Genomic DNA, 24,119 nt, shown 5'->3' with positions numbered 1-24,119 from the left:
TGCATAATGCTCCAGATGGCAGAATATTAAGGAAAACGTTAACCAATACCCCAGCTATAGTTTTACTAGGCAGAGAGTCTACGTACATGTATAAAGGAACATTCAAGCCATTTGACTATCATATTCACCAGACTCGGAAGCAGTAGCAGCAATAGAGTACTAGTAGCACTGTCATTACCCACTGCTCTACTCTCCTTCTTCGTGTCTCTGCACGCATTCCCTTGTACGCCCACGTCGCACTCCCCAAAAAGACTTCATGTAAAGAAACATTACATACAAGCTTATTGCCGTACGGGAGTGCTAAATCTAGAAGCTTACGTTATTACCAGCTCAGCACGCACATGCATGTAGACTCCCGTGCATTAGCACCCGCTGGCTGATATCGGTAGATATCCAGTAGAATGCGATTCCTTCATCATCACAATATCCTCCTCTGCTTCTCTCCCGCGGTCTCACCCATCAAATGGCCCGTCCCGTCCTCAGATCTACTTATAGTAGCAGAGTTTGCAAAGATACGAGCTTCAATGCATGTGTGTGATATTTGCTAGGTACCTAGGTTGACACGCGGGAAACCATGTTTTAACGGCTGTTTGCAAACCAAGACCATGTAGTGGATCTCCCAAACGTTGACGTACATCGTATGTGCCGTGAGCTCCATACCGAGATGGACAAAAGAGAAAAGAGAAAAGAAGCAAGAAGAAACAGCGCTCGTTTTGGTCTCGCATTACCACCACAGTAAGCAGTCAGAAAGAAACAAAAAGAGGCTTCTATCGTGGCGTCGATCCTCACGCCCATCAATCAGCAGATACGAAGTGCCCTTGGCCAACTCTGGGTCCATCTACCAGGGGTTGCCGCCTAGTCGACATCCATCCTAGCCCTTTTGTGCCTATTTTTAACCCCGATTCCAGGCCACAGGGCCGGGGTCCCTGTCGTGGGACCCCCTTTTGGCGCTGGCGATTGGACATTGCAGCGTAGCATTCTGCATCAAGCAGCACATCGTGTGGCTTTTATATGCACCGGTCACTCGTATGAGGTGCCCTTACATCACCCGTAATGCCAACTTTGGTGGTACTGCTTCTTCGTACCCATCAAAATACAGGTATCAATTGAAGACACTAATCCCATTTGTTATATACCCGACACAAAATAGTAGTCGCAATGGTTTCTCCCCTTCCTCTGATAGCACCACGTCACAAGCGTCCGTCCATCTAACCCACCATTTGCGCAACCGCGTATTATACGAGCTCTACGCATATAGAATCTTCTCGCCTAATAGTAGACCCAGTACTTTAGTGCCCGGGGCCACTGCCTGGCGAGAGATCTCCATCAAGATTTGAACCCCCAATGCTCGTACCTGGCTTAATACGAAGTTTTCAAGGCAGAATCCTCCTTCCAGCTCGTCTCTATCCGCAGGTTATGCCCCAATCAAGCCAGTTCCCTCCGCAAAATAACTAAAAATGTTTCAGAAAAGAGGAAAAAGGTCGTCTTTCAGCTGTGAACAATTCTCCCTGGGCATGGATCAAGCTGCTTGATCATATTCCTGCAGGCCACTTTTACGGGCTCAACTGGCCCCCTGGCCCTGCTGCTCAAGAACGCAGGACATTTCGGAAGTCCAAACGTCCAGCCCCGGCTACCTACCACTTGCATTACCGGTCCGGCATCACCGCCTTGCATATCCACTTTTTACCTCCAATTGCCAAATCTTTCATGACGTCTACCTGCTACCTTGCGTGTAGCGCTCCGTAATCCGCTCTGTTCAAACATCGTCCGGATCTCTCGGCCGCATCACCTTCGAAGCCTCGGATATAAGGTGAAATGGGGCAGATGAGTTGTAGCTACCATTGAGTAGGAAGTCGTTGCTGCATGGTGAGCATGCCCAGCTGGATGCTCGCTTTCTTCCTCCCTCTTTAGGTACCTAGACTTCACGATCAACCCCAACATCCAACATATTCCCCAGAAAGTAGTTATTGGTCAGTAAGTGCGGTATTCTTACCTTCGGCGGCCGATCGTAGCTTGTGTTCCACTTCAATCGTCTGATTCTGTGTCTGCTTCCACGAGTCAACTGCATGCTGAAGACGGGATGCTATCTTGCCAGCTTCTTCCATGGTTTCAAAAGCTATTGTGTTGCCCCTGTCGTCTGATATAATATCGTAGCCTTGGAGACAGGTTTGTTTTGCCAAAGTCTTGACCTTTGTCAGAGAGATCCTACGAGAGATTGAGGAGTTATACATGGCCAGATGGCTTGGTGTCACTGAGAGGGGAAGTCGGCGGGATGACAGTCGCCTCGCAATGCCATGGTTCGCTTGTGAACACTGCCTCTTAATAAGATAGAATCTCGGATCTTCAAGGTCATCATCTATATCTTCGAGAGGCGCTCTTTTTGGGGCTTTATCGCAAACAGAAGCTTTGGTTGATGGGCGAATATCTCGTTGAGGGGTTACTGGGAAACTATCGCGTGCGTTTGGCCTATCTTGGGCAACCCTGGGCCGTGATATGATTCCAGGAGATTGACTATCCACTACAGGCGCCTGCATAGTATGAGAGCGATGACTGGGCCCATGTGAGAGGAAAGACGGCTGTGAAGCATTTTGCCGGCTGGTATCCGGTTGTGATGCCCATTCAAAAGTATTATTCATGCTGTCTTCCCGTCGATTCAGCCCTTGAACTCCTTGGAAGTATGACTGAGGTCGGTTATCTCTCGGGTTAGCTCTCGGCGTGTCACCTCCTCGTTCACTTGTCTGGTCATGTGTTGCTCGCCGCCGGTTGCGATTCTCTCCTGGCAATGGAAAAGCTATTAGTCTGCCGGTTGGCGGAGCTCTGAGCTGAGGTCGCACTGCGATATTTCCTGTAGGGCTTTCTCTCTGAGAAGATCTCCCCGGAGGTCTAAACGGGGGATTGGAGGATCTCTCATTTCGTAAAAAGTTAGATGAAGGAGGTGTTGGCCATTCTGGAATATTTCTTGGTTGTCGTGGAGAGTGAAACGCCGAGTGTTCTTGATCCAGCGAAGGTAGAGTAGGAACGAGTGAAGCTCGCTGGGCTCTCCCTTCTCTGGGATTGACGTTGTTTGTCATCTCTATATCGTCATCCAATGTTGAGGTCTCGAGCTCTGTACTAGACACATCTGATTCTGACTCTGATTGACCATTCATCGCATTTAACATGGATTCAGTCAAGGGCTGCAAAGGCATACGGTCAAATATACCGGGAGGTGATTCTGGGATATTTCTCTGCAAGCAGTTTGTCTGGGTTGCTGTCTCATCAGTTGCAATCCGAAACTCTTGATCCTTCCGCGGGAGTAGATATCGTTCAATGTTCTCTGAGGCAGAAATTTTGGAGACTTGCGGCTTCTGTCTAGGTGGGATTTGAACTGCAGTCAAGAGTGCAAGAGGCACTTGTATATCAACGCTGTTGATAGTACTGTCCTCGTCAGTAGAATTGCTGCTGGTACGAGACATATTGACAATCTTCGATGTCCTCATCCTAGTTAGCGATACTCCACTTTGAGAATCCAGCTCACGAGGTAAAGGCAGCGATGTGGTGGCTTGAGCAGCTGTATGGTCTCCTAGTGATGTACTCTGAAATGGGTTCAGATCTTCCGCAGCGTATAAATCCTCACTGTCCTCAGTGTGCACCATCGAGTTCCCCAACTTCTGTTCGGGCTTTGACGGCTTCGGGGTTAAAAATGAGTGGTCCATATATCGCTCGGAGTAGATTCTCTGACATAGTCTTGTAAAACAAGCAATAATCTTTTTTTCATCTCCAAACAAAACTTCGTCTTTCAGCGGCGCAACGTTCGCATCGTAACTATGGGCTGGACAGCGAATATTGAGCCGCAAAAACGGATTGGGTATGCTGATACCAGATTCTGTGCTGCCTGTGACTCTGTTTAAATGGCTCTTGAAAATGGCTGTAATTAGCTTGGCTATGCCACAAGTAGCTGCGAGTGGTCTTGAGTCGACTGATAAGTAGAGGCCTTTGCTTTTGACGGCATGGACGTCAAACCCGGGCTTTGGCATAAAAGCTTCCAGTATAAAATCTTCGGCGATCTGTTGACTATCTTGGGGGAATTCGGCTTGATCGCATGCGGAGTTACGAGACACATGGATACAGCTGCTGGCCAAAGGCTTTCCGAATATCTGTAGAGCAGCCTCATTGATATCTGTCGCAGAGGCTGGAGCGTATGACCAGCTGCCGGTAGTCTCGCTGAGTACTTTGAATGATAACTTGAGATCAGGCCGAGCTAGCACGTATGCTTTCAAGAGCTCTTTGGTAGATTTGATGTACTTGGCGCTGTTCTTCAAAGAATATTGCTTTCTGGCGGGCAGTGTATCAAAGAGCTTCGTAACTTGTACGGTCGTCCCAACGGGAGCTGACACAGGGGATCTATTCTCCGCTCCTCCAACAGCGCGCTTGAGCTGGAAACGAGTCGCTACCACATCTTTCGGTGTCCGAGTGGTGATGGAGACGGCAGCGAACGTATTCATCGCTGCAAGTGCTTCGCCGCGAAAGCCGAGTGTTTCTCTAACTCTCGATCCAAGCTCACTGAATGCTTTCAATTTGCTCGTACGAGCTCGCCGACCCAGGGCGTCAAAGTCGTCGATGTCGATTCCATGGCCATCGTCTCGGACTCGAATCGTATCGAGATAGTTGGAAGAGACTGCAACTTCAATATAGCTGGCTCCGGCATCGATGGCATTGTCAATGAGCTCTTTGACCAGGTCGCAAGGAGTGGTTATGGTAACTGAGGAGCCTAGGTTTCGAACAGTGGACTGGGGAAGCGCTGATATTGGCATATTGGTAGAGATTCGGATAGTTGTCTCTAATAAGGCTGAGATAGCTGCAATGATGATGAAATATGTGACACTTTGGAAATTTTACAGCATCGCAACAATGAAGGCTAGCGAAACGAAATGAACCATTGAAGACGCGACATCAAGCCTACCATTATTTCTGTCTCTATCTGCCTAGGCGGTGACTCTTGCTCAACCTCTCCTTCCCAAGTTAACTCAATGGTAAGACTGAGCAAAGGAAGCTGCAGTCCACTATCATGTCAGTCAGGTACCTTGTCACAGCTAAATCAAGCTTAGAGAGACAACTTCATGGAAGGCACACCCAAAAGTCCGCTGTAGCTGCCTCGTAATCACGCAGCACACGAATGACCTGCTCCCAGAGTCACCTGCCATCCAGCTCCTGCAGCAAAATGACGTTTCCGCCCAAATAGCTCAAAAAGGTACTTTCATACCGCCCGCCGCCTCTACCCCGCCGCCGCCCATGTCCGCTTCCGCCAGCCCAGGCCTTTGCCCCGCCGGAATCATCAGTCAGCGTCAGCTAACCAAGCTCTAAGCTTCGTGAAGGATCGCATTGCAATAGCTTTTGGTCCAACTAATTTACTCAGTTCCGTATTCTTTCTTTTATTTTCCTCTTTTTTTTTTTTTTGATTATTCAACAAACCTCGAGCTCAACAACAAAACACTCACTCAGCATTTTTATCACCAGCCAGCCACCATGTCTTCCATCAAGGGTCCCGCTCCTCAGCACCACGACGGCTCCAGCCTGCGCATCGGCATCGTCCACGCGCGCTGGAACATCGCCATCATCGAGCCCCTCGTCGCCGGCGCAAAGGCCAAGCTGCTGGAAGCCGGTGTCAAGGAGTCCAACATTGTCGTCCAGTCTTGCCCCGGCGCATGGGAGCTTCCCATTGCTGTCCAGCGGTAAATTGCCTTCCCTCCTCCTATTCGGCGCGGCCCCTCCCTTCCGTTGCGATTATTCCTCGAATAGCTTGAAAATAACTGACATCTTTTCCTTCAGACTATATTCTGCTTCCCAGATCCAGTCCAATGCCTCCGGCGCCCCCTCAGCAACCGATCTCCTCGGCGCTTCCACCCACGACCTAACCGCCCTCTCCGGCAGCGACTCCAGCAGCGGGCCCTTTGACGCAATCATCGCCATCGGCGTGCTCATCAAGGGCGAGACCATGCACTTTGAGTACATTGCCGACTCCGCCTCTCAGGGCCTCATGCGCGTCGGGCTCGACATTGGCATCCCCGTCATTTTCGGCGTCTTGACCGTGCTCAATGACGAGCAGGCAAAGTCCCGCGCGGGTATTAGCACAAGCGCTGAAGGCAAGGGCCACAACCACGGAGAAGACTGGGGCTTGGCGGCTGTCGAGATGGGTGTCAAGAAGAACGAGCTGGCTGCGGGCAAGATCCTTGGCTAAGAAAGCTATCTCTGAGAGCCTGAATAGAAAAGAGTTATGAAAAAAAAGAAAAAGACGGAAAAAAAATATTACAAAAAACCCATGAATAAAAATTACGCACGCTGACCGAGCACTGGCAAAGTATCTATATAGTCAGATACCGACTCCATGGTTTCAGCTAGGTATTATGAACAGTTGATGAGTAGGACAATATCCATTAGCAGTAAACTATAAGTTTTGACAGAATAAACAATAAGAATAAAGACGCGCTTTGGATACATCTGCTTTGATTCCGTTATATCAATACTATACTTTTTTTCTCTTCTCTCTTCATTCCCCAGCGCTTGTAGTGCAGTCATGACCATCCCTCTTGCCAGACAAAGAAAATAGGAGAACAACTCGTTGCAGACAAATTATTCAATTACGGCGTAGAGCCATTTCTATCATGCGTGACGCGACCCCGTCCCAGATAAATGTTCCGACCAAAATTTGACGCCCAAGCGGACGTCGATAAAAAAACATCTAGCTTGCCAATTAATATTTTTGCTCTTTTTATCGAGTCGCACCGCATAACATGACGGACCATGGTATCCAAGCATAGCATTAGAGGAGGCCTCAGTTAAATACCCCAAAATTATCAACCTTGTGTTCGCCTATATCCAAATCAAGGCAGAACACACTCACACATACTCACAAATTCACACATTGTTCCACAGAGAGAGATGCACACCCACGTTATCCATACACATCTGTTTTTTTTTCCGCCCAGAAGATGAGACAAAGGAGACGGGGGGAAACAGACACGGACAGTATCGATACGACGTTCGCTCAGATCACTGAGCTCAAATTCTTCTTGCTTCTCCACAGAGACCTCTTCTTGTCTCTCTTGTTCTTCATCGCCTCCCAGCCCTCCTCCTCGTCCTCGTCGTCAGAAGCTGACTTGTTCACAATCCTCATCGAGGTCTTGTTCTTGCTGTCGTAAGCGGACAGAGCCCCTGAGAACGATTGAGACTGCATATGACCAAGACCGGCCGGGTTCACGGCCTGGGAGACAGGTCTATAACGATTGGGGAGGCCAATGTTGCTTCGCTCTGACGGCGCAATCGAAGGAGCATATCCCTGATGAGATGACCGGATGGAACCGGCGTATCCAGTGTGTGGCATAGGTGGAGCCATGGGTGCCGAGTTTGGCTGCACCATACTCATTGTTCGCATGCTACCGTAGTCACCACGACGAGGCTCCAGAGTCTGCTCGCCCATCATGGAGTGTTGAGAGGAAATGTCCACCATGGAATGATTGCCCATCAGGCCGCCATAGGGCTGCTGATACGGCGACGGCAACTGCGGTGGTGCCTGCTGTGGCCCGCCGTTTTGGTTGTTTGAAGCCATCATCTGCATGAACTGCATCTGCATCTGCATAAATTGCGACATTTGCTGCGTCATTTGGAGCTGGGCCTGATCGCCAACAGTGAGCATCGGCGGCGGTGTCATCATATGAGGAGCCATCATGCCAGGCATTCCACCTCCCATCTGCTGCTGGGCATACATCATATGCGCGGGGATGCCAGCAATAGGATCAATTGCGGTGCCTCCAGGTGTGTTGTAGCCGCTGCCCATGAGTCTTGAGGGGTCGACACTTGGGCTGCCGCGTCGCATCGCTCGCTGGCGTTCCTCGCTAGCAATTACACCAACAAGGCCTCCAGGAGGAAGCGGTGACGGGGGCTTGGGGCCCATACCCATTTCATTGAATGATAGAGATTCTCTGATGGCAGGTTGGGCAATGCTAGCTCCGACAAAGGGATCTTGAGGCAAATTGCGTGCAAATGCTGGAAGGGTTGAGTGGCGTCGGGCAGCAGCAGATTCTCCCATTGATGACGACGGACGCCCTGGCATGAGCATAGCTGAGGCTCGAAGGTTGGGGTTTGATCCCACGGTGCTGAGCCTAGTGGGAGGTCGGTTCTTGTTGGGGAATCCATGCGCCTGCAAGATGGCAAGAGGAACCTCCTCGTCATCGTCGGCGTCTTCCTCCACTCCAGACGCGCCGGACATGGCAGACGCTGCCGCCGGGTCAAGGGAAGGATGCTTAACATGGCTGAGCTGCGGTGCGCTCATTGAAGCTGGGATGCCAAGCCCGTTTGTTGGATTCGTTTCACCGGTTACCTTCATCATCTGCTGGCGATACACAGCCATGTGGGCTTCTTGCTTTCTTCTCTGCTTCACCTGTTGCTTGGACTTTTCAGCCTCGTCTTCATCGTCGTCGTAGTTGATGTCGTCTTCGTCATCATCCTTGGTAGTGCTATTTGTCCTATCATGACGAATTTTATCTTCGCGATACTTTTCGAATTCCGCAGGGGTCATGACTTTGTTTCGAGGCGCGCCATCAGGAGGAGGGATATATCGAGTGTAGGAGGGCATAGGAGGGCGTGCTCCGTCTCCTCCGTTGTTAGAATTGGGTGCAGGCTTGGCTCGCGGAACCACGGTAAAATTATCCTCCTCTCGCCGGTATCGCCCCTGCTGAGGGTTTTCGTCAAATTCGTCATCTTCAGCCGACAAGAGCTGGATGGCAGTGTAAGTTTCCTGTAGAAGCTTTGCATCCTCATCGTCTTGTGCTTCTTCGGGCTGCGCAGACTCCTGAGTTGGTGACTGCCTCTCCGGTGGTGGCGGAGGCTGGTGAGTGGGTGCCTGGCGAGCTGGGGGTTGCTCAGGTGGTGATACTTTCCTAACAGGCGCTTGTCGAGCGGGAGACTGGTATCGAGAAGATGAATGGTTCGGAACAGGCGGGGGGTCTTCATCATCTGATGGATAGTCATCGCCCATGTCATCGTCTTTGGGCGTGTTCCATGCGCCGAGCAGCGGTTGGGCCGGCGTCGCGGTGTCCGGGCTGTGTGGCATCTGGTGGTGGATTTGCGGGTTGCCAGTGAGGAACCGGGGAGAAGCCAAGTCGTCGTTTTTTACCGTAGCCATGCTGGCCCTCTTATCGAAACCTGATCCTGAAAACATTGATCCAAAGTCACCACCCATGTCTATAACACTGGTATCGCGGGGAGCTGGTTTGCGGGGAATGATTGGGGCCTGCGTGTATGTAGTCGTACCTCTAGATCCAGTGCGTCCTGGTTCAGCCATGATGGGCATGGGCGGCGGTAAATCCGGCATTGGGGGGTCTTCCAGCGGCGGAGGAATGCTGTACTTTTTCTGTCCACCAAACGAAAAGGTCCGGCCAGCTCGATCCAAGAACTTGGATCCGATGGATTTGTTTCCGCGGCCGTGTATATCCGATGATGAACTCTTGGGTGGCCCATTTCGATTGTCGTCGTGGAACAGATTGCCTCCGCTAAAGTCCGCCGAGGAGGGTGCCGTCGAGGCATTGCTATGGCGCGAAGAGGTATCAGTGGACGTGGTATGCGTGGTATTGGACAAGCCGCTTCCACTTTGCAATAGAGTCAGCATAGAGGCCAAACATCATCAATGAGTTACATGGCTGGATGTCTCGGGTATCGATATAAACTCCTTCCCCCTTTTATTCTCTCCATCTTCAAGGAAAAACGAGAAGGGTTCAGAAATGGGCGGGGGGGAGAAGAAAAAAAGAAAGCAACTCACCGGTTCGCCTTCATATCAGAAAACATGTTGTCGTCGGCCTGGAAATCAGGCTTGGCAAGCATAGCTCCATTGGCTCTGGCCATCTTAACGCCACCGTCGAACGATTTGACGCCAGAGTAGTCGTGGCGTTCCAAGACCCTGAATGTACCTTGTCCTGGGGGCGTCACCTCAGCATTTTCGAGTTCGTCTGCGTTGCTTTTCCGCCTAGCAAAGGCAACCGAAAATCTAGGCATGAAGGCCGCGGGATCGGGAACCTTGGGTCGAGATTTTGACTATACCTCCCAATTCGCAGCTTGGCGGCGATCGTTTTTTTTTTTTTTTTCGACGCTGCCTAACAATTTTCCGTCTGCCGAGAGGTGGGAACCGGTCAGCAGGCTTAGGACCCTAGCGATACGAGGTCCGGTGATGGACAAAGGCGACGTCTGAGTCGGAGTGGCTGTCACCAGCGATCGCGTCAGGCTCGTTGGGCGACACAAGGTCCAATGGGCGGCTGCATAAAGGAATAATCAATATTAGCAAATGGTCAGCTGATGCATCTCTTTGTTTGTTTCCCTGGATTCGATGGTTTCCTCCCGGCCAGTGTCGAAACAGATGAAAATTGTGAAGACAACACGGATGCAGCAGAGATTGATTGCGCCGATGGATTCGCAAAGGAGAAATCAATAATGCTCCTTGTTGGTAAGCTGGCGGCGGGCAGGTATTTCTGGCTGAGACACGGCCAGGTGGTTGGCCGGGAGCGTCCGGCATGCGCGAAGCTAAGCAAAGAAAGGTGTAGGACTCACATTAATCTCGGAAGTACAAGGCGCGCAAGAGCACAGGCTCTTAGCTGTAATTCCAAAAGGATCCGATGCAGAGGGGGGATGGATGCAAAAGGATGCAAAAGGGACGTAAAGGGTGATGAATAAACGAGGGTAAAAGATTAAATAGATAGACAGGCACGAGGCAAGAAATGTTATAGTACTTGGTAGTGAAATGGGGATAGTCAAAGAATACAGTAGAATGAAAATGCCCAAAAAGTTACAAGTAGCGACGGATGATGCCAGAACAAGAGCAAATAAAAGTCCAGAGACGGCGCGAAGAGCGAAAGGTATGTCGATGAAGAAAAGCCCAGAGAGAAGGTCAAGAAAGTGGAAGTCGAACGAGTGAAGCAGCCGAGGCAGCTATCAAAGAGAGGGGGAAATGAGCCAAACGGATCAAGTCTTGGGCTATACGAGGCAGTACAATAAAACGCAACTTGTCGCTGAGAAAGACACACCCAGATCCTCGATTTCGACGTCGACGGGCGATGAAAAGAGAGCGGCAGGAACAAGACAGCGTACAGAGTACGGCAAGAAGGGGTTGAGAGAAGAACAAAAAAAAAAGGGATGTAAACTTCAGGAGAGCGACGGGAGGAGGCCAGGCGTTAAGATGCGTGCCGGCTATTGACTGGCTAGCTCGTCCATCCATCCCATCCCATCAACCACCATCAGATTGGTCCCCTGTCGGCCGGTCTGCGTTCTGCTAGGCCGATCTCGTAAGCCATGGGTAGAGGACGGAGTTCACTTCTCAGGTAGCCCGCCAACCCGCCCCTATCCCTGCTTTGCGCTGCCGTCCCCTTCTGGCGTCCCTGGCCGCACACGGAGAGTCCAGGCGCCTCTTGTCGCTAGCCATTGCGGTGGAGGGCAGGGAAGACTGGATGCGAATCAGGTGGTGTGGTTGGCCTTCCGGCTGCGACAGGCGTGCTGGGAAATTGCCCGGGCCTCAGACGGCGGCGCAACGGATTCTGGCTATTGGGCGAGCACAAGCACAGCACAGCACAGCAACAACAGTAGAGCAGCAACAGCAACAGCACGGGACAGCACCAAGAATGCGTGTGCCGCGCTGTAGCTGTAGCTGCTGCTCGCCGCCCTCAACTCTCTTCAGATACGAGTGCCTGGAGCATCAGCCCGGGCGGCAACCGTGTGGAGGCTGGGGCTTAGTCCAGTTAGCGGGCGGTTATCACGAGTGGAGCGTGTGGGCTGGCTTTCAGTTGATGCACCGTGAGGTACGAGCCCATATACATGAGCAGCACGAGTGGGATCCATTCCACTGGTACCCATCGCCGGAGCTGGTGGTTTATTTTGGTCCGGCATACTGTAAGCCTGCGTGCCTTGCCAAGAGCAGTAGGGCCGTGGCCTTGTGTTACGTCGAGCTGCGTGAAGAGCATCTCGTGCTCACGCAGACAACAGATATTTGCCTCTAGACACTCGCCTGCATCAACACAGCCCTTTTCCCGGACAAGGCCGCCGGCGACACGTTCATGATGTCGCGGATTACGACCTGATCAGCGAGGTGCGTGCATAGGTAGGTACTTGGAGCGTATGCACATGCATCGCAAGCAAGCATGTACCGTCGCACGGGGTAGCATTTAACTGGAGCCCTCGTACATGATGCATAGGCGCAAGAGATTTGACTTTCGGTGCTGGCGTTAGGGGTGCACTGTCCTGTTGCTTGGCACGCTTCCGAAAAGCTTCAAGGGCTGATTGCAGTCAGCGAGCATGGTGCGCTTGATGTACAGGCACGCCTGCTCCTACGGAGTATTCCGGAGAGCTTCTACTTGTGCTCATATCAATCCAGCTTGGGCGGGCGAAACTGCGCTGTTGGTACCTTGTCCGAACTGGAATGTTAGCATCATGGGTATGGCCAAAAAAAGACACAATCTGGAGAGCCCTGTCCATATCATTTGGCTTCGTTTCTTCGCCTCTCTTTTTAAAATTTTCTCCCCAAGAGGGGACATCGTGTTCTCGGCCTCTGCCAGGATAGCCATGGCAGCGAATAACTGGGGCCTCAAAGCCGCCCAGCCAACGGCGAGCAAACGTGCGGCTGCTGCTCAAGCCGACCTGTCGATGAGCTTTCCTCGATGCGTGGTATGGCGTGTCAAAGTCTCAGCTCTCTGGCCCCAGGGGTAAATGGTCGCCACTGGCTAGCGCGGCTCTTGGCTGAGGTGAAAGCAAAATCCTCGGGTTTTTAGATGGAGCGCAGCCAGTTCTTCAGCTGTGCCGGTGTCGAGCACAGCATGTCCCAGACACGCCTACTAGTCATCGAGTCCGCCACTTCCGAATTGGCGCGACGGGACACCACAGACTCGGAATAGTCGAATACTTTTCTCTCCTTGTCCCATTGCCTGTCTGCCGAGTGCTACGCCAGGTACTCGCACAGGTCTGGTAGCTCGCGCTGCAACTCTCCGCTGCAGTAGTCGTCTTTTAATTTTCCTGTGTGTGACGGGCGTTGCCAGAAACCTTTTTCCAGGACAATCAGACGTGTGATGCAATACGGAAGCACAAGGCTCTACTCCAGCTTGAAAAGGGCCCATCGTCGATCCCAGAGCTTTGGCCGGCTGCGTCAACTCCAGGTTGATGGCATGCTTTCTTCCCGTCTGTTAGGCGTAGCAAAGGAATCCATGGCCCTCGGTGTCACGGCTTCAGGGCCTGGCAATCGGCACTGTTGATCTTCAGGGTGAGCAGAGATCACCACGCTTCTGGAGAGCGATCGGCGCCAACAAGCTTTTCTCGAGCAATTGAGTCGATACGTACAGGAGTGTTGTGGAATGTGGACGGGGTTCCACCTCCACAGTCGCCGTCGAAATCGAACAACAGTCATGGGCTGATTGCGGGCGATGACATGTACTACTATCTGGGCAAACTGGGCCAGTCTCTCGCTCAAGGACAGGCCCACTGGAGACGCCGGCGATGCAATTTTTTCTTGCAATACCTGCACAATGGCTCCATCCAAAGTCCACCCTGCTGCTCTGCCTTGCCTGCCATCGTAACGTAACGCCGTGAACCAGCAGTCGCTTCCTCGTACACGCCGGACGGCCATTCGTTTACGCTGGATGGCATCAGACAAGCACATGCTAGTGCACGCTTCGTCCTGGAGCGCATAAGCCTGGATGAGGCATAGTCGACAGTAGATTTCGGTGGGCCTCGATCCTTGATGGACGAATGCATGCGGGGGGAGAACCAAGGCAAGGCGTCCTAAACTCTTTTCCATGTGCTGTATTGGGCAGGTACATGGCAGCAGCGCGCAGGAACCGTACCTGCGATCGGTACTCGGGCTCTGGCCAGGAACAGTTACCCGGGATCTAGGAACAAAAGTACAGCATCTAAGATTTTTGAGAAAGCTTAACTTAAAAGAATAAGAAATACCTAGTGGTTTACTAAATCATGTGTCTTTTGTTTTATATGCAATCAGATGCTTGTCTGGGATGATAGAAGGCGATAGATGTGAAAGAAGTGGTGGCCAAAGTTGACGTTGGTCTTTCTTACTTGTGACAGAAGATGAACATATAAAGATTATGATTGCTCCTGCCCAATTTTTGCCAATGAGTGCTTACAAATTTCATATGGTAAATCGTGCTATCGGGGAATTAAAAAAAAAAGAAGAAATTGACTTTTTCGCACAAGACATGAAGCCAATTCGAAATCGCCGATGCATCATCGTTTCCCTTGCATTCCGCTGCCTCCAAGCTTGACAGGCAAAAAGCAACTCCAGCACGGAGAGCAAGTTGCTCTGCTATTCGCCAATATCCCTATGATGAGACTACAGGTTTACTTTTCTTCTCCAATTGCCAAAGTATCTATTCTCCCCCGACCACGCATCGCGCTAATCAACTAGCACGGCTCGATAACTCACCCAAGCATCTTCTGTGGATCGTCAAGTTCAAACTTTTGTCGCAGCTTACTCGACACCTGCTACGCCGTTGTGCGACATTTATGCGTTCTTGGCGGAGCAAGTGTAGGATTTGCCTCTCTCTTCACCAAGCCATCCAAAGTCAGTGGCAACGTATACGAGCGCATTGCCAATGCCGCCCACAGGGCCTCGTATCAGCCGGATCGGGGCCGAATCCTACTCGCCGGATCGGTGGAAGCGGGCACTTGAAATCGAAGACCAAGCATGGGTGTTTATGCCTGCGCTAAGCTGGCTTCCGGCTGGTACATGCTTGTACGCCTCCATCGTGGGAGCTGCTGCGGTACCTCACGCTTATGCGCATGTATATTCCCCGACGAGCCGCCTCTTTCCAGCTACAGCAGAGCCTCGGAGCAGTTCTAGACCGTCCATATCGATCAGAGTTTGTCCACAGCTCGTGGATATGCAGCCCCTTGCCATGAGCTACTAGCTTTCGATTCATGCCCGTCAACTGGACGCATGGGCCAATGACGTTGAGCCATCAGGTCCAAAAACGGGAGGCTTACTTTGGCGGCCTCAAGGCTATAGCCTAACGGCTGACTAGTACCTCGTATGAATGGGCACATGCAATCTAAAACGCTGGGCTGGCGGCCTATCGCCTAGGACAGAGGCAGGGCGCTATTATCCTTTGTCTACGCCTTATACCTGCAGGGTTTTCGCGCTTGCCTACGTCATCAAAAGCATTGTGCGACGCCAGCCTCAGCTTCTCGTTATCAATCGGTTCTTCATTTCTGCGCTCAATTGGCTCTGCAAATCCCATAGCAGCGTTGGTTTTCGCACAAGCCCCGGAAAATGAGCTCACCAACCCGGCCTTGGCTTAGCCACGAGGACAGTTTCCACTCTTCTCCTCTGCATACCCGAACAAGCACCCTGACAACATTGATCCGGAGCCGTTCTCAGCAAAGCCTATCGAGCCCACGGCAGTCGCCTCCGGTGCCGCGCCATCTCGTAGAAGACGAAGAGACGGGACCTATACGGGCCTTGAGGTTGCGCAACGAAGATGATGCTACGATTGAGAGACTCTTGCGGGACGAGCGACGGCTGTCGCAGATTCTGCACGGCCCGCAGGCGCGGAGCTTGAGGCTCATCGGGAGAAGCAACCCGCGGTATCGCTGGGAGCAGTACTGGAAGACGGAAGAAGAACTCGGTACGATGAGGAAACCGATGTAAGGCCTGCTCCGAAATCCTTTCAACATTTGTAGATAGTTCTCCCTCCTGGGCAAGCGAAATGCATATTCGGAGAGCTGACTTGCTGTTCACCTTGAAGACGCGACTTCTACCGGAGGACGAACTCGCTTATTCAACAGTACATGTATATCGACTGTCTTCTTGATTCATCCATCCCTCATGAGCTCTTGAATGAATATGCGGATGAGCTCGAGGCCTCGGCCTTCAGATCCGTTGATGTCCCAGATACCATTACCGAAGAAACCCCCCAGGCCTCATACAAGTCCCAGTCACATCTCGATCAAGTTAATGGAACATATGGCTCGATCAGCAATAACACTACCATGAACAATAGCAGCTCATCGTCAACTCTCAAGGGGGCACAGCCCCAGCCCCAGCCCCAGAGGCGAACTCCAAAGGACATTTTCCGCTCTTCTGAGAACCTGCCTCTGTTACAGCACCAAGACGATGAGGGCGTCGACAGCGAGCCGCCTTCGCGATCGCAGTCCCCTCAGCCAGCCACGCCCAAGGAAGCTGGCCCTCGCCCAAACCTTCCGTGGTTGGAGGATGCTGACCTGGATCACGACGACCCCATTGTGACTTTTGCTATCTGGATCAACCTCATTGCAAACATCATTCTCCTGGCAGGTAAAATTGCCGTCATCATCTCTGTTCCTTCCATGTCTGTCCTCGCAGCCTTGGTCGACGCTGTCCTTGATTTGCTGAGCACCGCCATCGTCTGGACGACAACACGGCTCATCTCCGCAAGCCAGCGGGATCAGCACAATTATCCCGTGGGACGGTCACGGTAAGTCTTACACGATTTTGAGGCTTGTTGTTTGTCATTTGTCATTCTAACTTGATTGCTATAGATTGGAGCCTCTTGGCGTGCTGGTTTTCTCGGTCATCATGGTGACCTCCTTCTTCCAAGTCAGCCTTGAATGTGTTCAGCGACTTGCTGGCCCTGATGACCAAGTCCTCCAGCTGGGATTACCGGCCATCATCATCATGATAACAACTATTGTAATAAAAGGCGGCTGCTGGCTATGGTGCCGTCTTGTGAAGAATTCAAGTGTCCGGGCCTTGTGAGTTGCGTCCCGCGATAGTTGTGGATTATATCAAACTGACCCATGCCCTTGACAGAGCGGACGATGCCATCACTGATGTCGTGTTTAATGTCGGCTCCATTCTATTTCCACTGGGTATGCCTATCAAACTTCACACCCCCATAGATAGCTTCTAGATTTCTGACTCGGGCTTTCTTCGCTCTCTCTAGTTGGCTTCTATGGCCAAATCTGGTGGCTTGACGCTTCCGGCGGTCTCCTCCTCTCCCTCTTTGTGATTCTTATCTGGAGCCGCACTTCCGCCCAGCATATCCGCAACCTGACCGGATTCTCTGCCCAGCCCGATGAGCGAAACTTGCTGCTCTATCTCACCATGCGCTTTGCCACCGCCATCCGTCAGATTCAGAACCTGCGTGCCTATCACGCGGGCGACAAACTTTTTGTGGAGGTGGACATTGTGCTCTCTGCCATTACGCCACTTAAAGACAGCCACGATCTGAGTGAAGTACTAACCTATTTCCTCGAATCCGTTCCCATTGTGGACAGGGCGTTTGTTCACGTGGATTACTTGAGTTACAACGCGCCGACGCACATGCTCAAGCAACCTGCTACATGATGGCGGCCAGGTTGATGAATTAGTTTTCTTACATGAGAAGCGGCTTTTGTACGATATTTTCCATTACCGGGATCTCGAGATAGCTACGAGGCCCTTGTTCTGGTATTTTTAGATTGGGGAGTTTGTGGGTTGCTCAATTAGCTGCGCTTGTCGCTGTTTACCTAGATATAGATGTTTGGTGTTCCAGGATTAAGCGATAAAATTTAAGACAAGCGAAATAACTTTCGTATTTTAATAGTGGTAGTAAGAATAGAAAATTTGTAGGCGCATACTGTATGCGAAATATTACCTCTCCTCCTCTAATGCCTCTCTTCTCTCATTTTTTTTTAATCAGGCATTGCCAAAACATATTTCTAGCGCTTTTTCTCAAAAGAAGTCAAAAAGAATCGAATTGAAAATCATAAACAGGCAGGCTGAATGAAAGGGCAAAAACAGAAGAATAGCTCGCTTAATAAGGAATGCCGTTGGTAAGCAGCTGGAACTGGTCGTAAATACCAGTACTATAGCTCGAATAGCTCTTCTTGATAAGATCCCTCATAAAGTCCGCCGCCTCCCGCTCCGTCTTATCCATGACGAAGCGATCCTTGAAGTTCTGCACGCTCTCAGGCTTAAAGCACGGCAGCCCACTGTCCATCATGAGCTGCACAATCTGGCTGAGTTTCTCGCAGTACTGGCGACTGGCGAGGAAGGCCTTTATGCAGAGCTGCTCAAAGGCCTTGAAGCTCTGGTGGTCGGTCGAGCCGCCCATGACGGCCATCATCTCGCTGGTGAGCTTGAAGGGGGCGCGCTCGAACTTGATGCCGCCGGGGGCGATGTCGAAGCAGAAGCCGAAATCGATGTGCAGGATGTGGCCCGCGTCGTCGATCATGATGTTGCCGTTGTGGCGGTCTTTGAATTGCAGCAGGAAGGAGATCATGGAGTAGGCGGCCATGGATTTGACAAAGTTGCTGCGGGCCTGTTGGAAGCGGAGGGAGTCTTCGTTGCCGTATTTAGAGACGAAGTAGTCGTAGAGCCCGTTGACGGCTTCGCGGCCGAGCATGTCGCGGGAGATTGAGTTTGGCAAGACTTCAATGACACCGCAGCCTGGGGCTGTTGCAGTGACGTGGTAGGGGAAGACGAATACGTCGAGGCCGACGTTGTGGAAGATGCCTCGGAAAGCAGCAATCATCTGCAATGCGAGCACGTCCTGTCTGCAGTCGTCTCCGACCTTGAAGATGCAGGATTGCCAAATCTCGACGGTGTTGTCTTCAGGCTCTTTGCCTTCATCTTCGACTCTAGTACCTTCTAGCAGCTGGTTCTCTTGCTCGAACCCACTCTTGTGCTTCTTGATACGGAAAGTGGCCATGTAAGGGGCCTTGGCGTGACTCTGCAGAGGCTTTCCAGACTTGCGGTCGATACCAATGACGATGCCGTCTGAGTCAATGGGAAGATAGACGCCGACATCAACTTGAATCTTTCGAAGCTCTTCCTCAATCTTCTGCTTCTTCTCCGGCTTGGGCCGTTTAATGTACGGCTTCAGCTTTCCTGAAATACTGGTGACTTCGTCGAAGAAGGCAAACTCTCTTTGGTAGAACTCTCGGTCCTCAGGAGCAAAGCCGTCAATCATCTTGGTCATGACAGAGTCAAGAGTGGGCTTGATGGCATCGGGAATTTGGGCGTCGTCATCCTTGTACGCATTGGCCTTCATGTTCCAAATGATTTGGTGAGCAAAGTGTTGAGAGAACTGTGCCGTCTCGAGGATGTATCGCTCTACATATCCGAGATTGTCATAACGCATCGATTGGACAATTTGAGGTACGTAGAAGAAAGTAATGTCTACAGGGTGGCTTTCTAGAGCTCGCATGGCGTATTGGATGAGGAAGGGGTGGTCTCTATATGCGGGCAGGAAGAAAGTCACTGCTGTGAGGGGATTAACCGGTTCCCAGAAGAGGAGATACTAAGATACTTGGGTTAGAGCCTTTCAAAAAGGATTAAAAAAGCGGGAATTAGATGACTTACCTTGAGCTGTGAATTGACGTCGTCAGGCAGATGTCCACCAAGAATAAGGGGAAGAGCCTCAGGTTCAGAAATAGCCCTTTCAGGCATCGCAAGGAGAAGCAGTCTAATTTCGCGAATCAGCCGCGGGTAATGGAATCTCGTTCCTAGCTCAATGGCAATGGCAGGATCCTGTCCCCAGGCAGTTTGAACAAGAGGCAAAAGGGCGGCCTCTGTAGCAGCCTTTGACGAGCTGTGGTGAAGTGGCAGATGAGCATGGTGCTGGCTGAGAGGGTTGATCCAAACTGTCAACCGCGACTGCTCATTTTCCAGAAGCAGCTGCAGCAGCTGTTCCTTTGAATGGAGCGAATTAATACCAGTCGTATTGGCTCCAATAAAGGAAACTACCTTCATGGCGGAGAGGACATCAGAAATGAGGCGGAATTCAGTCTTAAGCTGTACAAGATTGCTACCAAACGACCACTTCGGCGAGCTTCTAAACCATGAAAGACCTGCGGATAGAATCTTCTCCTTGAGACGATGCTGAGCAGTTGAGCTGATTATGGTGCTCCATCGTAGCACTTGGAGACCAAAGAGGACAATCTGAAAGCGTAGCTCTCTTGCCAGCGGATGAGACGTACAATCTCTAACAGCGTCAAGGGTCAAGTCAAGCATGCGAATAAAGATCCTCTGGATGTCGGGGCAGCCAAGCCTGGTGGCGTTGAAGTGGCTGCTGAAGAATTGCAGCAAGCGAGCATGAGGAGACAGGATGTCGTGCACCAACTGTCGTCTCTTTGCCAACATTTCCAGCTCACTTGGAGCAAACTCTTCCTTGAGGAAGAAAGGATCGGGGTGGCTCAGAGCGGGATGGAACAGCCCAACTCTGCGAGAAATGGACAACTCCCACTGCTGAGCAATAGAATTCAGCAGCTTGGGCTCCAGTCGCGGGTTCTCATTCATCACGCCAAGCCAAAGCGAGACGCCCAGCTTGATTGATTGTTTGGTGAACAAAGCGAAAGGAATGTTCACCAGGTAGCGAGCAACCGAAGATTCATCCTTTCCACCACGGCACAGGAGGGCAGCAGCTCGCCTGAGGATCTCTCGAACCTCATTCAAGGAGGTGGACTTTTTACTCAAAATTCGAGCCTCAATGTGAGCCAGAGCAGTGGCGGCATTAGCGCTCTCTATAACAGTGGACTGCACAAACGACGACCGGCGGTTCAAATTCATAAAGGTTATCAATTCAGATCCACGGTCTGGAAGTATTTCGCCATAGCGATACTCTTGACGAGTAGTGTACTGGGCAATGAGATCAGACGCCGTATTGAGGGCCGTGTCACCAACACGGTCAAGAGATTGCAGTCTGTTGTCCGTTGATGGAATGATGGATCCAACTTCCAAAGCAAAAGATCGACCGAGCGAAACATGGCCGTATGCGCCATCGTCCTCAAATTCTGACAAATACGTCTGGAGGAGGCCCTTTACGTCCAACGGGGCCAAGTTGATAGCCGCGGTTACCCAGGCTTTTGCCTTGCGGTTAAGGATATCAAGGGTCCATCGTCGGAAATCGTAGTCGTCAGACAGCTCTAGGACCACATTGCCAAGCTTTGAACTGAATATCGACCTCGGCGCGTAGATGTCAGTCTCTGCCTCGAGACAACTCGTCCACAACAGTGAAAGAAGCTCCAACAGGGCAAAGAGAGACGTTCGATGACATAATGCTGAAGGGACGTCCTTGATGATGCGGTCTGCACAAGCAAATGCAGCCTGCTGGACTCGTTCGATGCGATGACAGCAATTGCAGAAAATGGAAACAAGCTGAGTGGCGGCATATTGGGAAGTGAAACTCGGGTCAAGGCCGATAAGTGTCTTTCTCAAGTATTTGTCGACAACACTCGCGGCGATTCCCTCCATGGTGCTGCTCACATCGCCCTTTCGCATGGCCGGCTCCAAAAAGTACGTCAACGCTTTGGTACAATCGCCAGCGTCGGCACGAAGACTCTCAACCATGTATGCGGCTTGGAGGAAGATGACCTTTCGGTAGCTTAGGCTCTTAATGTCAGCTGCCTTTGATGGGACAAGCTCGCTGAGGAACTTCTTCTGCATTGCCTCTCGCTCGTTGCTATGCCCCCGTCTGAGAACAGTATTGAGCTCAATGTCACTCTCAACTTGTTCACTGCGCTGACTGGCCACCAGAGCAGGCGAGTGCACGGCAATGAGGCGAAGCTCTTTGATGTACTTTTTACCACGATCAGTGGTTGTCATGAAGCCATGTACCACAATGTTGAACCACGCATCTCTAAGAAGAGCGTACGAATCGTCGTTTGCTAGTGGCTCCGAGGCGAGATCATTGCTGGCCATGAACACGGCGAGCGGGTGGAGCAGTTCAGCAATCTCCAGAGCAGCGAGCTGTACGTCTGACTCTTTGGTGGTTTGCCCAGACGCGTGAGCATCTCCTAGAGCAATGATGCTATCTAACAAATGCTCCCAATAGATGTCGAACAAGGGAGAATCGCGACGCAAGCGGGCAGAGATGTGGGCACGGGCTCTTCTGACAGAGCCCAAAAGGAAGTCCTTTTTCTCTACGACGCCGATATGGCATATCCTCGAGTACAGTTTGAGAAGAGAGCGGAACTCTAGTTGGCCGCCGCTCAGAGCCAATGTAGCTGCGCCAGCGATGACTTGAGTATCCACGCTGACGTTGACCTTGTCAAGTTTTTGCAGAAGCATGGACTGAGCAAGAGCAGTAATCTTCTCATCATCGCACGCTGCTGCAATGCCGCATATCGCCTGAACAACATTTCCATAGATGATGGCCGTTTCTTCCTCGCCGTTCATCTGCAGAGAAATGGCACTTCCTGTAGAATGTCTGTTAACATAAACAGGGGCCAAAGTTGCGTCGCCAGCGGTGCCATTTGCTTGCGGGCCAGTAATCGTTGCGTCGGAGCCTGGGCTCAGCACATTGCCCAGGGTGTAAAGAGTGCTGATGACTGCATCCTTGGAGAGCAGCTTCAGAACATATGCCAAGCTCTTTGATGCCACTCCCACAGTATTGCCTTGTGGTGCAGTTTGGACCAGGAATCGCGGAAGCACGCGGCTGACAGTCGAAGAAAACGATGGCGCAATGCGGCAGCTCAGAGCTAGGCATTGAAGAACCGTAGACGCCAGAGTTTCATCAGTCATTTGCAGAGGATCTTCCAATGCCTCCTGAAGCCAAGTGGTGAGAACGTCTGCATCTGCAACCTCTTCATTGAGCAGAGAACAGTTCAGATATGTAATTATGGCAGCGGATTTGACCGCATATGCAAGCTGTTGCTGAGAGTGTGCCCCAAGACGTACAAAGTCAGCACCGGCTTCAATGTAGTTCATCTGCTCCACTGCAAGATTGGCATAGGCCTCAACGGAGCTAACATCAGGTTCTGAGCCTGAGTTTGATACACCGTTCAGGTTTCCATCCTTGGACATGAGAATATCCAAGATGTGGGTTGTCCGAAGGCGTGGCCCGTCCGCAACCATCAGAGAGCTGCTCGCCAAGACTAGCCACATGAAGCTGCGTTGCAGCAGCATTGCCCCAAGGGGCCTCCCTGAGGCGGCATAATGGCGCAGGTGTCTCTTCCATTCTTTGACCTCTCGGTCTTGGCTGAGAGAGTTGCGAATAGTCGAGAATGCCGTCTCGACCGCAACTAGAAACGGCTCGGAGAGAAGCTGGCGGAATTTTCGTATGAGAAATAGGCGGTCATCAATTCCCCAGAAGTCGACTTGGGCAGATACAGCATCGAGAAACCCAACAAGAGCAAGGGCAATAGTAGCAGTACGAATTGCATCGTCTAGATGGGGGTTTTCCGGATCCCCAACATGCGGCGACAGCACATTTTCGGCAACCTTATTACAGTCGTTGGTGAAGTGCCAGATTCCATTGGAAATCTCTTCGTGCAGCTCGTGATAGTTGTTGCCAAGCGACAGCAGCGCGGCCGTAACGTGGAAGGCCAGCGATTCGGTTGGCGACGGCTCGATCTTGCGGAAGAAGGGCGAAGAAACAAAGACTTGGGTATGGATATCGAGGATATAAGGGATCAACCGGTACGAGAGCTTCTGAGCGCTCTGGCTGGACTGGATATTCGGCGCGGTCTTGCACAAAGCGAGGAGGACTTCGAATTCGCGAATAGACTAACAAAGTTGATTGGTTAGCTCCTGGGGGCCCTTTCACATGCAAGCTAAGATGCGCGAAAGTTTGAGCTGACCATGGGGACTCGTCCAATGGAGCCGATTGGCTTCGAATTATGGTTTGCCTGTGCATACTCGGCTGCTTTGCCTCCGGAATTACACGCTCTGCTGAGACGTTCGAGATCCGATTTCTCAAACGAGGTCGCGGGTCCGATAGCTGATAGCGAAGCTATCTTTTCCAGCGCTCTGGCGCGGATGTCGCGCATGGTGTCTCCGATCTCGATGTTTACCGATTAGATTAGATTAGATATAGCTGACAAAAGAGAAACAATAAAAAGCAAGCTCCCGTAGAGCTGCGCAGACGGTTTTCTGCGACAAAGAATGCAAAAGCTGTCGAGCAGCGCGAAACCACGGAGTTAATCCTAACACCTTGAAAGGGGTGGTCACTGTTGAATTGCACGACTAACACCCGAGCTTAGTCATCCAAGCTACCCCCCCAATCCCAGCCTAGCAAGGCTCCCACTTGACGCGTGCATGCTGTAGCGATATAGCATCATCAGGCCTGACGACAGGGCATAGCTTGCAATCATCAACCACCTCCATCGCCACCGAAGCTGTCAACCAACCACCACCAAGC

General features: G+C 51.5%; 6 protein-coding genes across 6 annotated transcripts; 3 read left to right on the top strand and 3 right to left on the bottom strand.

Annotated features, from left to right (window-relative positions):
- Positions 1–1,964: 1,964 nt before the first annotated feature.
- Positions 1,965–4,793, bottom strand: TGAM01_v205103 (hypothetical protein; the record flags this gene model as incomplete). Its single annotated transcript, XM_018808741.1, has 1 exon — positions 1,965–4,793. The coding sequence occupies one exon, from the start codon at positions 4,791–4,793 to the stop codon at positions 1,965–1,967; it is 2,829 nt and encodes a 942-aa protein (XP_018658056.1).
- Positions 4,794–5,505: 712 nt separating this feature from the next.
- TGAM01_v205102 (6,7-dimethyl-8-ribityllumazine synthase) lies at positions 5,506–6,217 on the top strand (the record flags this gene model as incomplete). Its single annotated transcript, XM_018808742.1, has 2 exons — positions 5,506–5,711; positions 5,809–6,217. The coding sequence occupies 2 exons, from the start codon at positions 5,506–5,508 to the stop codon at positions 6,215–6,217; spliced, it is 615 nt and encodes a 204-aa protein (XP_018658057.1).
- An 807-nt stretch (positions 6,218–7,024) lies between these two features.
- Positions 7,025–10,026, bottom strand: TGAM01_v205101 (hypothetical protein; the record flags this gene model as incomplete). Its single annotated transcript, XM_018808743.2, has 2 exons — positions 7,025–9,623; positions 9,794–10,026. The coding sequence occupies 2 exons, from the start codon at positions 10,024–10,026 to the stop codon at positions 7,025–7,027; spliced, it is 2,832 nt and encodes a 943-aa protein (XP_018658058.2).
- Positions 10,027–12,576: 2,550 nt separating this feature from the next.
- Positions 12,577–12,905, top strand: TGAM01_v205100 (hypothetical protein; the record flags this gene model as incomplete). The annotated part of the gene is made up of 2 exons (XM_018808744.1): positions 12,577–12,678; positions 12,783–12,905. The coding sequence occupies 2 exons, from the start codon at positions 12,577–12,579 to the stop codon at positions 12,903–12,905; spliced, it is 225 nt and encodes a 74-aa protein (XP_018658059.1).
- A 2,384-nt stretch (positions 12,906–15,289) lies between these two features.
- On the top strand, positions 15,290–17,344 carry TGAM01_v205099 (hypothetical protein; the record flags this gene model as incomplete). The annotated part of the gene is made up of 5 exons (XM_018808745.1): positions 15,290–15,663; positions 15,765–16,472; positions 16,537–16,749; positions 16,808–16,866; positions 16,941–17,344. The coding sequence occupies 5 exons, from the start codon at positions 15,290–15,292 to the stop codon at positions 17,342–17,344; spliced, it is 1,758 nt and encodes a 585-aa protein (XP_018658060.1).
- Positions 17,345–17,792: 448 nt separating this feature from the next.
- Positions 17,793–23,748, bottom strand: TGAM01_v205098 (phosphatidylinositol 4-kinase; the record flags this gene model as incomplete). Its single annotated transcript, XM_018808746.2, has 3 exons — positions 17,793–19,280; positions 19,343–23,485; positions 23,560–23,748. 3 exons carry the CDS (start codon positions 23,746–23,748, stop codon positions 17,793–17,795), a joined length of 5,820 nt encoding a protein of 1,939 aa, XP_018658061.2.
- Between the last annotated feature and the right edge of the window lie 371 nt (positions 23,749–24,119).

The sequence above is a fragment of the Trichoderma gamsii genome, assembly GCF_001481775.2.
Source record: "Trichoderma gamsii strain T6085 chromosome Unknown Scaffold_15.2, whole genome shotgun sequence".
NCBI lineage: Eukaryota > Fungi > Ascomycota > Sordariomycetes > Hypocreales > Hypocreaceae > Trichoderma > Trichoderma gamsii.
Note: the sequence above shows the minus strand (reverse complement) of the source record. Positions and strands in the feature narration are given on the sequence as shown.